Consider the following 13,631-nt stretch of genomic DNA (forward strand, 5'->3'; position numbering starts at 1 on the left):
ATCTTCAGCAACATATACACACGGTTTTGTGCTAAACTGCACACTAAGCAAATGAATCTGAGGTTTCTTTTAGTTTATGTGAAATGATGTCCTTTCAATACAGTATTATTTTTGAAAATAATTCAAAGCAATTGTTTATTTCTTAGCTGATTAAATGCTCTATTATTCTTTAATAAAAATAGTAAATAATCCCTTCATTTAAAAAATTTCATCTCCTGTGAGAAGTAATAAAATAGTAAAATTTGTAATTTTATCTATGGGCTTAAAACATATAGCTTAGAAAACAACACAGTTATGAAAAACAGTGGTTTGGGTTCTGATGGCAGTTGTTACAACTGATAACAACAGCTTGGGAGAGAATAGACATGTTATATGTTAGGAAGGCTAACTCAAAGCAAAAAAAGTTTATTCTACAATAGAACATTGGAGGAGTAAATGCAATTAAAATGTAAACAAGAAATTGTAAACAAGAAATAGCATCCCTCTCTTTACTTGACTAGTAAACAGTCTATACAAACTACATAGGTATCAAAGGTTTTATATATGTACACAGCCAACATAATATCAAAATATATTTTATTCTGGACCTCTTTCAGATCTGATTCAAATTACAGTTGTCAAAGCAATACAATGCAAAGGGAAACTGCAACAACAACAACAACAAAAAAAAATGTGCCTAGAAAGGATAAAAGGATCATTGGGGACAAATCATTGTGATGTGGAACCAAAATACATCAGAAGTGTAATTAACATGGTCCAGGACAGCATAGAACATCTATATCAGTCTTCCTTACACAATAATCATGAAAACTGAACAATAAAGTTCTTTAACATGTACAAAAAACTGTCATGGGCTGGTTTACACTTTTACAACAGTTTTAAAGTTAACTGGATAACTAAAGAAATGATGCAGACATTTTAATCCAGTGCTATAGGTAGGCTCACAGAATTAGACCCAAAGGATTTGTAAAAATCAAAATTAGAACATTATAGCTACAATGTCAAAGTCAGGAAAGAAGAGAATTACTTCTGTATTTAGGGATTACAGAGCTACAGAATGCAGTCTGTGTTTGTTTTTAATGAGATGGATAAGTACATCAGACTAGATACAACATGCAGAATGTTTTCTTGAACTTATCCAGAAACGCCAAAGAAAACATTGTGAAACAGCTTACTAGAAAAAAAAAAAAAAAAAAAATATGCCCTATTCACCCTGCTTCAACATTGTCAACGTAAAGGCAGAAACAAAGAATGCTATTAATACTTCAGAACTACTGATATAAGACATCAAATTTCTAAATCAGTGTATTAAAAAAAGTGAACACTTCCTCTTTTTCTCTCTCTTCTACATTTAACTAGAATCATGTTAAAAAAAAATTGATATTGAATGTGACACTTCAGAGCTACTACCGGAAGGAGTAATTCATAACTTCCCTACCCTCCTTCCATCCCTGCTGATTCAGAAGGAAAAACAAACAAAAACAAACAAACAAAAAAAACCAACCAGGGTCTCTTGTAGATTTGCTGCTATTCCCCAAAATGTTGGCATTTGCTGCCATGCCACAATGTTGGTCCACTGAAATAGAATTTCTGTGGAAACAATCAACAGTAATTCACCAAATGCAAGTACCACCCTTAGCATGTGAGAATAAATGCAGGTTCTATAGAAATGTACAATGTGCTTAAGAAAATGAAAACGGTTTTGAAAAGAGTAAACAGCACTGCATTTGAGATTTGTTTTTCTGCTTACTTAGTAAAATTGAACATTTTTGCTCACATAAGGACAGTCATTCGTGATTCCTTTAAATAGCAAAAATGCATACCCCTCTTCAGGCCTCTATGCGTTAATAGTTTACATTACTCTTAACAAAATCATTCTACATAAACAGATAGCTCCTTAAAAATAGTACTCTCTCATTAAATCTAATTTGACAGAAAGAAGTTTAAGGAAAAAAGGAGTGCTTTATAAGTGAAAAAGTACAAATCTTTGGCCTTTCTCTTGACATTTTTATGTCAAAAAGCAAAAAACCTTCATGTAATTCAATCTAATAATTACTTTTTGCACCATAATTTGTTTTTTTACACCACAAAAGGAGGCACTTTCAGTATCTGTAAAAGGTGTTTAATCCTAAAACATACTTACCTAGAGAATTATTCATTAAAACAGAATTCAATATACTCTAATATCTATCAGGAAATTAAAAGTTACCACTTCTAAAAGTCATTTAAAGTCAATGATGGTACCTGATCAATGACAGAAATGGGGATTGGAACAAATATAAGCACGTATCAGATTTCCTACATGGAGAAGAAAAATGATATTCCTTTATGAAGTTTAAGAGTGACAGCTGCTCTTTCTTTATTCTACTTCAATCAATGAGTATTCTATTCATTCAAGTTTTCCTTTCTATTTTTCCTTATACGTTTCTTACAGTAGCTTATACAACAATGATATATAATGAATACCGATAGAAAATCTATTGGAATCAGTTGATCTTCAGGAGTAAGTTCTCAGAAAAAAAAGGAAGGAAAAATGAGCCAAGAACCTCAAATACAGAATTTTGCAGGCTGTGAAACTTGGTCTCCTACAATCAAGTTACTGCTCAAATTCAAGGCAATCTTACTTTTGTCTATTGGAGCAGCATGGTGGCACATCAGCAGGCAATGATGATGTTGAGAACAGCAGCAAAAATAAACAACTGTATGCTCATAAAGAACCCAAGCCTACAAAATGGATACCTTTCAGATAAAGTTTATACTTAAAAGACCCAAGACTTCAGGATAATAAAGCTCTGTATTTATAATCTTTTAATATGTCCTATCGTGGCTATTATGCTTAAGTAAAATACCTAAAGATTAAGGAAAAAAAAAAAAAAAGAAAAAAGAAAAGATGACAATACCATAAAAATGTAGCTGTCTATTTTGGCAGCTATACTGCAGAACTTCTTGACTATCACTTTTAATCAGCTGGGGGAAAAAAGTCAATAACTGTATGCAAATGAATAAATTGTCCATATCAAAATACAAAAGTACTATCAATAATCACCTCTGACTTTCAGATTTAAATTCAGTGCAATTGACAGATGCATCGCTAAAGGAAAATGCAGCTTAAACCTACTCAAAACATTTGTGTCTATTCCTGGGAGCACATTTAAAAATTATTGCACAGATTTTTAAATTTTTATTTATTTTTTTAAAACAACAACAGAGGTTAACCACAGATGTGGACCTCTAGCAATAAAAGCAGGATTTCAAGTGCCAGATACTCAGCATATTAGGTTTCCTACATAAGTCACAGGGTTATAGTTCTAAATATCTATAATGTGATCCAAAACCCTAAAAACAGCTGGCACAAAACCATCATGAATGACTGCCTCTCTGGATGTAAATTTTAAAAAATATTATTACAGTATCATAGTCCCCACTAACAATAATTGGGGTACATATAACAATGTATTGTGAAATTAAGTGTATTTATTCTCTTTACCAATAGCAAATGCTATCCTACCTTAGTAAAACCAAGACTTGCTTCAATCAATGCTGTTTTGTAAAAATAGCAAAACAACAAATGCTAAAAATCAAAGCTGCATTACTTGGGTTAAATCAGTTTCTACTTAAAACATAGATTAAAATTTTAGTAGTAAAGGCTTCAAAATAATTAGTGACAGAAATAGTGTTATAAATTTGCTAAGCTTAATAATAAGCAACTCCCTTAATTATAATCTTTTGAGATACAAATTTGACAACTATTCTCTTCAAAATTGACACTTGTGGATACTTACATTAATCATGACAAACCCTGTTGATCACACGTATAAACAAATGCTCTCATTTGCAAATTCTGTGTATTTTAGCTTTTAGTTGCATGAGCGTAAGAAGAGATTTGCTCTGATACCTATATCTTTAAGAAAATACTTGATATTATAAACAGAGTAAAAGACATGATATAGTAGTGATTACTGAAAAACAAAACAAAAAAAAAATAGCAGCTTAAATCTATCCGTATTTGAAAAAAATGTAGTCACAAGTACCACGAATGCAGAATCGGAGCAGCAGGGAGGTTAGTGCAATTATACTTTTCTTTCTTTTTTGAATTCTGAATCACTGCTATTTAAAAACACCTTGAAGCAAGTCTTTTGTTTTAAAGATTGTTTTTAAACTAAGGTAGCAAACATTTTGCCATGTAATGGCAGTGTTATATGCCGTTATCTTGCTTTGTATAAAGAAAAACAACATGAGAGATTTTTAATACTGGAGTTTGGTTACATTACATTTTTCAGCTTCTACACAGAATGATGGACACTTTGAGAAGCTAATCCTTATCCAGAAACATTTTAATCTCTTAAAAAACAAAGCAAAACAAACAAATAAACAAACAACAACAAAAAAAAAAACCCCAAACCTACTTTGCTCCTTTTCACAATAGTGCACATTTTAACCATAATTTAGTTATGGCTACAAAACATCAGAAGATTTTTTTTTATGCATCTTCTCTATGGTATTAAAAAAAATTGTGCCCTTCTAGTCTTTAATTGGCAGAAATATGTCCCAAAAAAGAAACTATTGCATTTAAGCCACATCACCAAAAAAAGAACAAAAACAAAACAAAACAAAACAAAACAAACAAACAAAAAAAAAAACAACAGAGCATAATATCCTTTTACTGATGTGTCTTACAGATTGACATGACCAAAAGTCATATATTTTCATTCACTTTCCAATTCCCCCTTCCACAACATGCACCAATTGAATATATGCTCTGGGAGCCATAAAATGTACCAAACATCTATCTCTTCAAAAGAATGCATTAAAATATTTTTAAGAATTTTTTGTTTAAAAGGTGAAAAAAATATAAACAAGAAACTGATTCACTCCCTTACTTCATGCATCCATAAACTAAACCGAAAACAAAGTTTAAAAGCAAGAACAAACTACTGCTGCAAGTTTTTGTAAGTCCATTTTCTCTGTACATACAAACTGCTCAACTACTGAAGGGAAAAAAGAATATAATCCATGGTGTCTTCTGATTCAAAGGGGAGAAACAAGGCTGTCATTAGTATCCAAAAACTGGTACACATATGGGCTGCTTTTATAACGCATATTTCTTTCTCTTCTGTTTTTCATATCCAAAACTTCTAAATGCTATTTTAGGGGCACAGCAGATTAGATTCCAGCACTTGGTGAACAGAATTCACAAGCTGTGACAAAATTCTGTCATCTTCAGGGTGCAATTTTGTTTATATACACTGTATGTATATATTTCTTTTAGATTTGGCTGTAGTGGACTGGCCATGGTTCAAGTGGGACTATAGCAGTACATGGGTCAGGGACAGTCATTTTGGCTATGTACACATTCATAGTCGGTCCATGGCTTCCAACTAGTAGCGCTATTTCCGAAGGTCTAATACACAAACCTGTAAGAAATTAAAATAATCAACCAGTGTGTTAAGAATTTCATTGTACAGTTTTAGTTTAATGTTTCAATAGTACAGTTTGAAATCTAGTTTTACTTCCTAGTTCACAAAACTGGTAAAGCAACAGTAATCATGGCACTGGGCACTTAACCAACAGAAATCAGATAAATCGTCTAAGTAGATGGAGGCAACAACCATGGGCTACTACTACCAAGAAAGAACGTGGCTTAAATTTTGAAGATCTACTGTTAATTAAAAAGTAGAAAAAATATGCTCAAAATAGACCATTTTCTATCTCTTAGACAGGAATGAAAGATACCTTAGGTTATATAAAGCTATAGCTTCAGAAAGCAGCTAATGGCTAATATCGTCTGTATCCTCCTTTTGCTTTCAGAGCTTTCGAAGCCACAACTAATATTTCTATAAAGAGTTGGCCAACCTCATCCTGAAAGTCTCTCAGTATCACACATTCCTCAATGCAGGACTCAACTGCCTCTACTCCCCCTTCCCTGGGCCACCAACACTCTTCTGCAAGGAAGACAAGGTAGAAATAGGCATTAAAAATTCAAATCTCTCTCAGAGTGGTATTCTTCTATGCTCAATTTTGCTAACGAAGGTTTATATTAAAAATAACTGTCCATTTCTTGATTATGAAGATACTCTTTCGGCAAACATAGCCTAAATTCTGTTTACATTATTTGAATGAAATAAACATGAAAAATATACAGCCTTCAGTAAAAAGGACCAAAACCATTATCACAAGATTCATTATGAAAAGAAGACTTCTGTAGTCACAACCACAATAAGCCACATTTATTTACTATGCTTACACACCCATTCCCGTGGAAACACTTCATTATACTTACTGAACCATCTGATGCACTGGCTCCAACTTTGTCTCCTGCTGCATTCCAGCAAACTTCAAAAATTCCACCTGTTCCCCTATAGCTGTGAACTAGAGCACCTGTCTAAAAAATTGAAAAACAGATTCTTAAAAATGAGAGCATATATTATTATAAATCCAAATATTGAGGTACAAATATTACTCTTACATGGCTTTATTTCTAGCAATCAGAAATAGAATTTAGCTTTGACTCCAAAATAAATATAAGTTTTGAAACACTAGAAATGTGATATGAGGATCTTTCTATAAAAAGATACCACTTGCCTGCTCTCAACATGTCTGTCTGTCTGTCTGTCTGTCTCTCTCTCTCTCTCTCTCACACACACACACACACACACATTCAGTTTCTCCAGTATTGATAACCATTCTTAGCTAAGGTATGTTTGGCCTCTTTGATACAGTTAATAGCTATAAGTAAACACTCAATGTATGGCTTAAAATAAATTATTGTTGTTGAAGGATGCATGAGTTTGGCCAACATGTAGAGAGACAAAATTAAGTCAGAATTTCTTTGACAAAACATCCTAAAGAGAAAGTAAAATAAGCCGGTAAAGACAATTCCAGTATAAGTCTGTTACTCCATATTTACTGAGTAGCCCCTAAGCTAGGGGAGATATAAAAGAAGCTGAAGGAATACACGTCCATTACTCCTGAAAGAGGTTAGAAATTTAAGGGAAAAAAAAAAAAAAAAAAGAAACCAAAATCATGTAGCTGCCCCACTGAATACTTAAAATTCAGTAAAAAAATCTATTCTCCTAGGAAACCAGTCATTAACCAAGGCAAAGACAGAGGTTCTGCTGTGAGAAATTGGAAAACAATGAAAACTATGGTTCTGATGTTCTGCCCTGACAAAGCAGAAAAGTATCTCTCAGTTTTACGATAACCAAAAAAGGTCAAACTAAAGGCAGCAGATCTAAATAAAAACAACATGGCAGCAAGGCCTTGTAAATACCTTCTTAGGCAGCCAACCCTAACTTAATCATTGAGACTGTTTTCCTTTGCTTTCCTCTTCAAAGTCCGTCTGCTAATATTAAAGTAACCACAGGTGCACTGCTACAGCTGATCACATTTGGAAGGTTCAACTGTTCTTTTTAACCCTACTTAAAGTTTCTCAAAATTTAAAAGATTAATGAACAAGTGTAAGCATAGTAAGTCTTGAGCTTACTTCCATGGTTAATTAGGAGAAAGGAGTGGCACCAACAAAATCTAAAATCTTTTGATGAGAGAAAGTAAAACCTATAGGACAGTAAATTTGGGGTTTAAAAAAAAAACAGCTTTCTTTCAAAAGCACTTCCCAATCTCTAAGCTCAGAGTAAGCTATAACTGAACCAAAACAGCATAGTCAACAAGCTAGAGCTTTAATATTCACAAAGACCAATGGATCATCAGCACTACTCAAATCTGTATATATGTTCAAACCAGACTTCAATAATTTATCTGTGAAATGCTTAGGTAACAGATCATATGGATGATAATCCAAATGAGGAAAGAAAAAAACTTGATTTATTTATGACAAGTGCAGGAGAAAGTCATCCTCTAGAAACTTACCAGATGCATTTTACTATTTTCAAACTAAAAAGAAAAAAGTAAACTGACATTTTTTGATACGCAGTTGTGATACATCTAAACAGTATGGACAGCTACTCAAATGCCCCTAAGAGCCTATCAGTATCTTCCATTAGAATCATATACTTCCATACCCAAATTTCATTTAAACTGATTTTCTCATAATAGAGTAAATAAGGGACTGAAAATGTATACAACAGGCAAATTATCTATGGATTACTTTTAGAAAGTCTCTGCTATTCAATCACAACAAAAATACTAACTTGCAGCAAAAACCAACGGGAAACAATTAGAACTAACAAGAGAGTGCAGAGAAGTGGATGAATTCAGTCTCAATGTGTCAAAAGTCCTAATGTTCCAAACACAAGCAACAACCAGTAAGTAAAAGGAACATATTTTTAAAAAGATGCCATTCATGGTTAATAATAATATCCACAAGGCACTTCAGAATAAATTAAGAAAACATAAGATCTTCATAAAGAACTTATAAGACCTTAATGATGGGAAAAAAGAAGACTTAATGAGAGGAAATTTATAAAGTTACTTATTAAAAGTATGCTAATGATGCAGGTATATACGAATACAAATGTCTATCAGTGGAGAATCTATAAACAAACCACAATGAGAACTTGGTATATGAAAGAAATGGCATTATGAGATAGCAAAGGGTTAAACAGTATTGAGACAACTGGTTATCCATTAGATATTAAAATTAGATCTCTACCTCACATCATACATATAAAAATCAATTCGAAGGCAGTTAAAAATCCAAATGAAAAAATAAAATAGAGCATAAAAATGAAGGAATCAACACTTTTATTCCTAAACAAATTCAGGAAGTTACTTATAGGGGATCAAGAAGAAAATGGGAGCAAGACTTTTCAGTGTATACCTTTTTAGTGTTTTGAGGGGACCATGTGAATGTATAACTTAATTAAAAATGATACTTGAAATTGATGATTTATGCAAAAATAGTTTGACCAACTATGATGATCAGCTACACAAAGAGCACAGCCCACAATAACTTACTACGGTGTGCTATGACCATTTAAGAGGTGATCACTGATTGGTGGGGAAGAAGGTGGGAGGATGGGGGAGAGAGTCAAGTGACTGCTATTAAAAAAAACAGTACATGGAGCATAAACACTAAAAAGGTGAGAAAATGAAAAAATTAGAGCAACTGGCTGTTTTCTCCATTTTTAGGAAAGGATCTCTATAAAGTACTGTCCCTACAAAGATAGCCTTTGTATAAAGTACTGTCCCTACAAAGGTAGTTTTCTGTTGTTGTTGTTTTTAAAAGAGAGAGAGAGAGAGAGAGAGAAAGAGAGAGAGAGCACACAAAAGTGGGGGAGAGGGAGAGAGAGAAAATCTCAACCAGGCTCCACAGCCAGCACAAGCCCCGCCAGTGCAAACCTGATGTAGGGCTTCATCCCATGATCCTAGGATCATGAACTGGGCTAAAATCAAGAGTCTGATGTTCAACTCAACTGACTAAGTTATCCAGGTACCCAAAGATAGTATAGTTTTAAATTTATTTCTGATAAGTCATTGTGTTCAGCCATACAATCTTATCCTTTAATACATTTTATTAACTGCTCACATATAGCTCCTTCAAAGACAATTCTTTTAGAAAATAAAGAAATTAGGGTGTCTGGGTGGTTTAGTCAGTTAAATGTCAAGACTTCAGCTCAGGTCATGATCTCACAGTTGGTGAGTTCCAGCCCCGTGTCTGGCTCTCTGCTGTCAGAGTGGAGCCTGCCCTGGATCCTCGGTATCCCTCTCTCTGCCCACCCGCAGGTCCTCATGCTCTCTCAAAAATGAAACATTTTAAAACATTATGAAAATAAAGAAATTATATCACTTATATAAACACGTATCTTAAATGCTCACATTTCATGTCTGCAACCTGTTGAGGAAAAAATAATACAATCTAAATTTATTTCTAAATTCTGGTCTATATCAGGAAAATATAACTTCAACTGATTTTAGTCTTTGTAAATTCAAAAAAGGTACTCATCTAGAAACTAAGAATTGAACTAATGTCACAAAAGGAATGACAACCAAAGGAGAGAAGAGTATTTATACAGGCAAATGCTTATTAGTACCTATGAAACAATGTGATGATTTCAATAACTAAGACATACCTGTGTGTTCCAGATGTGCACACATTTATCAAAAGAACCGCTTGCCAGGTACCTGCCATCAGGACTGAAAGCCACACTGTACACAGGCTCTTGGTGTTTTGTCAATGTATGGATGCAAATTCCTCGGTCTACATCCCATAATCTAACAGTAGAATCGAAGGATGCACTGACAAAGGAGGAAACAAAACAATTTTAAAAATAATGAAATATACCGAAGTCCCACCCACAATCTAGAATCATTCCTAGTAGCTAGACACAAATCACACAGTCATTCCTAGTAGCTAGACACAAATTCCTTATGAGACCAGATTGGCTATTAGGAGGAAAGTGTTGCGGAAGCAAAGCTACAACAGGAGAAAAGGCAGCTTACGGGCATCTCCAAGTCTCTAAACTGAAAAACAAAATGAGCTAAATTCACCATATTCCTTTCCCTTCTTCTCTCTCTTTTTTTTACATAGGCTCCATGCCCACCATGGAGTTCAATGTGGGGCTTCAACCCACAATCCTGAGATCAAGACCTGAGCTAACCGACTGAGCTGCACAAGCACTTTTTTTTTTTTTACTAATTTTTTTCTTTTCCCTTCCTCTTTAAATAATTACATTGATTGATCCATAGTTCTGAACAATGTATTGACAATATTTTTAACTTTATCTTTTTTTTTATGCTGAAGAAATGTTATTGCACTATACCTCAATTACTTGGGTTTTAATTAATACTTAATTATCATCAGTAAATATTTGATAACTCCAGATATTAAAATCCATTATGGTCTGAAATAGGAATAAAACTCTGGGTTTAAAGGTTTCCATCAAAAAATTATTCCTGCAGGATACGATCCCATTTCATGAACTCTTTCCTAACTTTGTCATATGTATTAGCTTTTTTTGTGGCAGACTCATAAAAGGAGGAGTAAAACAGAAATATTACCTTGCTAACATAAGGTTGGCATTTGGATTGTTTGTCCCTGGCCCTGTTGGACTCCATTTGATAGTATAAATTTCTTTATTATGTGCTTGCAAATCATGGACACAATTGTCTTGTTTCATACTCCATATCTAAGTAAAAAAGAAAAAAATATATAATTATATTTTCCCATACAAAGGGTACATTTACAATAATACTACTTTGCCAATCCAAACTATAAATAGTGTAACCAGAACAACGATTAGAGCTCAAGGGAATATTTGCAAAGAAATTAAAATGTAGTATTTATCACTCTTTTAAAAATAACAAATTAGCTTAAAGTCCTTTCCAAACGTTCACTACTGTGAGGCTTCAAGAATGAATTAACTGTAGTTCTAGATATTAACTCTGAGAACTTCAGATAGTACAAACTTCAACATTGAGTAAGTCCCTTGGGCAATTATCCTAAATGTTTACGACATTAGTTTTAACACTGTTCCTTAAATAAATGATCTACATTATAAATTCCTCGTAGAATTTAGAATCAGAAAATGCTTTGTAACAGAGAAGGGCAAAGAGAACTTGCAAATAATACGGTTCATGTATGACACCAAAGCACAGGCAACAAAAACAAAAAGCCAAATGGAAATACAAAACTAAAAAGCTTCTCTGCAATAAAGGAAACAATAAAGAAAAAGGAAACTGACAGAATGGGAGAAAAAATATCTGATAAAGGGTAATTTTTAAAATATATAAGGAATTTCTATAACTCAACAGCAAAAACTGTAACAATCCAATTTAAAAGTGGGCAAATGACTTGAGTAGACATTTCTTCCAAGAAGATATACAAATGGCCAATAGGTATAAGAAAAGATTGTCACTAGCCATAAGGGAAATGCAAATCAAAACAATGAGATATCATTTCACACCTGTTAGGATGGCTATCATAAAATAAAAAAGGTAATAAATTATCACAGATGTGGAGAAATGAGATCCCCTGTTACACTGTTGGTGGGAATGCAAAATGTTACAGCCACTATGAAAAAAAGTATGATGATTCTTCAAAAAAATAAAAATAGAACTACCATACGATCCAGTGATCCTACCTCTGGGTATTTATCCAAAAGAACTGATATCAGGATCTCAAAAATACATCTGTACTTGCTGTTCATTGCAATATTAAAAAGCCAAGCTAAGGAAACAACCTAAGTGCCCATCAATAGATGAATGGTTAAATAAAAAGTGGTATATACATACAATGGAGTATTTGTCATTCAGCCTTAAAAAAAAAAAAAAGGAAATCCTGAAATACACAACAATATGGATGAATTGTAAGGACAAATACTGCATGATTCCATTTATACGAGGTATCTAAAAAAGTCAAACTCAACAGAAGCAAGGAAAAGAATGGTGGTTGCTAAAGGCTGAGGGGAAAAGGATGGCTAACTAACAAGCGTAAAATTTCAGCTCTACAGATCCGCTGCACAATACTGTACCGTATGCTCAAAAATCTGTTAAAAAAAATCTCATGTTAAGTTTTCTTACCATAATAAAACATAAGTTTAGAAAATGACTCCTACAGAACAAACCATGAAAGGTTAACAAAGCAATAAATTTAAAATTGTGAGAATGAGGCTTTCTTAAGTTGAAAACATACACGTATATAGATTTAAAAGTCATATTAGCACTGAGCAAAAATTAAGAGAAACCTACACTGAGAGCATTTCTGGCAAAATCATTCAATAAAGGCTTGGGGGAGGGAGTAACATCTTGCCAAACACCAACACCAAACCCAACTGCCAACAACAACAACGACAACAACATACAAAAATTAGGTGCACTTCACATGTCTGCCATGTAACTAGTAAGAGATAACAAAGCAAAATATAAACGTTTTTATATTCTAGACATTTACAACTCCATGTAAATAAACCCCACAAATGTTTTAAAACTTAATTTTATTTGACCTTTCAATGGCATTGCTACTGTTAACCACTCCCATCCATCACACTCCCTTGCAACATTCTTCTTTAAACACTCTCTTTCCATTTGGGTCATTCCTTCTTGTTTTTTCCTTCTAGAAGCTCATTCTTCTTGAGAGGGTAATTATTGGAGTTTAAGACTTTTTGTTTTCAAGGTTTCCCTGTTTTCTTACTCTATACTTTCTAACTACACAGCTTCATCCATGTCTTGGATTTGAATGACCGCCCATCTGCAGAAAATTCCCAAATTTTTATATCAAGGTTGGAGTTCTTCTCTGAGCGTAAGACCCACCTGCCACCTCCATCTGCACGGCTCAAATCACTGTTCAGGCTTTGCATGATATTCTAACTCATGTGCCTTGTTCTCAGAATTTGGCTCTACTACACAATATTGATCCATTTCGTTTCTGCTTTAAAATTCTGACCTTTTATTATTGTTAGGACAAAAACCTCTCCAACACTTTCTAGTTCAAACTCCTAACTGCAACTCAGTAGGCTCTCCAGCCACTGGCCTTCTTTCATTTCCACTTTTGCGCCATACTCTGTTCACAGAGACGAAAGCATTAAGAAAAGCCTTTTTACTAGCAATGTTTGCAAGGGAGCCCAGGCTTGAGAAAAATTGTGTAACTAAAAACACAGCAGGTACTTAACGAAAAAAACCCACCAGGTTACCAAGGTTACATTTAGTCTGTTCACAGGAGGAAAAGCAGTTTTCCT

General features: G+C 33.6%; 1 protein-coding gene across 8 annotated transcripts in view; it reads right to left on the bottom strand.

The window, feature by feature from the left end:
* Nucleotides 1–559: 559 nt before the first annotated feature.
* The window catches only part of TBL1XR1 (TBL1X/Y related 1), a 179,368-nt gene continuing 166,296 nt past the window's right edge, over nucleotides 560–13,631 (bottom strand). For all 8 annotated transcript variants that reach the window (XM_086674752.1, XM_086674755.1, XM_086674758.1 and 5 more), the window contains 4 exons: nucleotides 10,957–11,084; nucleotides 10,029–10,194; nucleotides 6,281–6,382; nucleotides 560–5,414 (listed from right to left, as the gene is read on the bottom strand). In XM_086674752.1, coding sequence (XP_086530878.1) covers nucleotides 5,388–5,414; nucleotides 6,281–6,382; nucleotides 10,029–10,194; nucleotides 10,957–11,084 — 423 coding nt within the window. In that variant the 3' untranslated portion in view covers nucleotides 560–5,387. The remainder of the gene's footprint in view (nucleotides 5,415–6,280; nucleotides 6,383–10,028; nucleotides 10,195–10,956; nucleotides 11,085–13,631) is intronic.

The sequence above is a fragment of the Puma concolor genome, chromosome C2 (assembly GCF_028749965.1).
Source record: "Puma concolor isolate L17-30 chromosome C2, mPumCon1.1.hap2, whole genome shotgun sequence".
Lineage (NCBI taxonomy): Eukaryota > Metazoa > Chordata > Mammalia > Carnivora > Felidae > Puma > Puma concolor.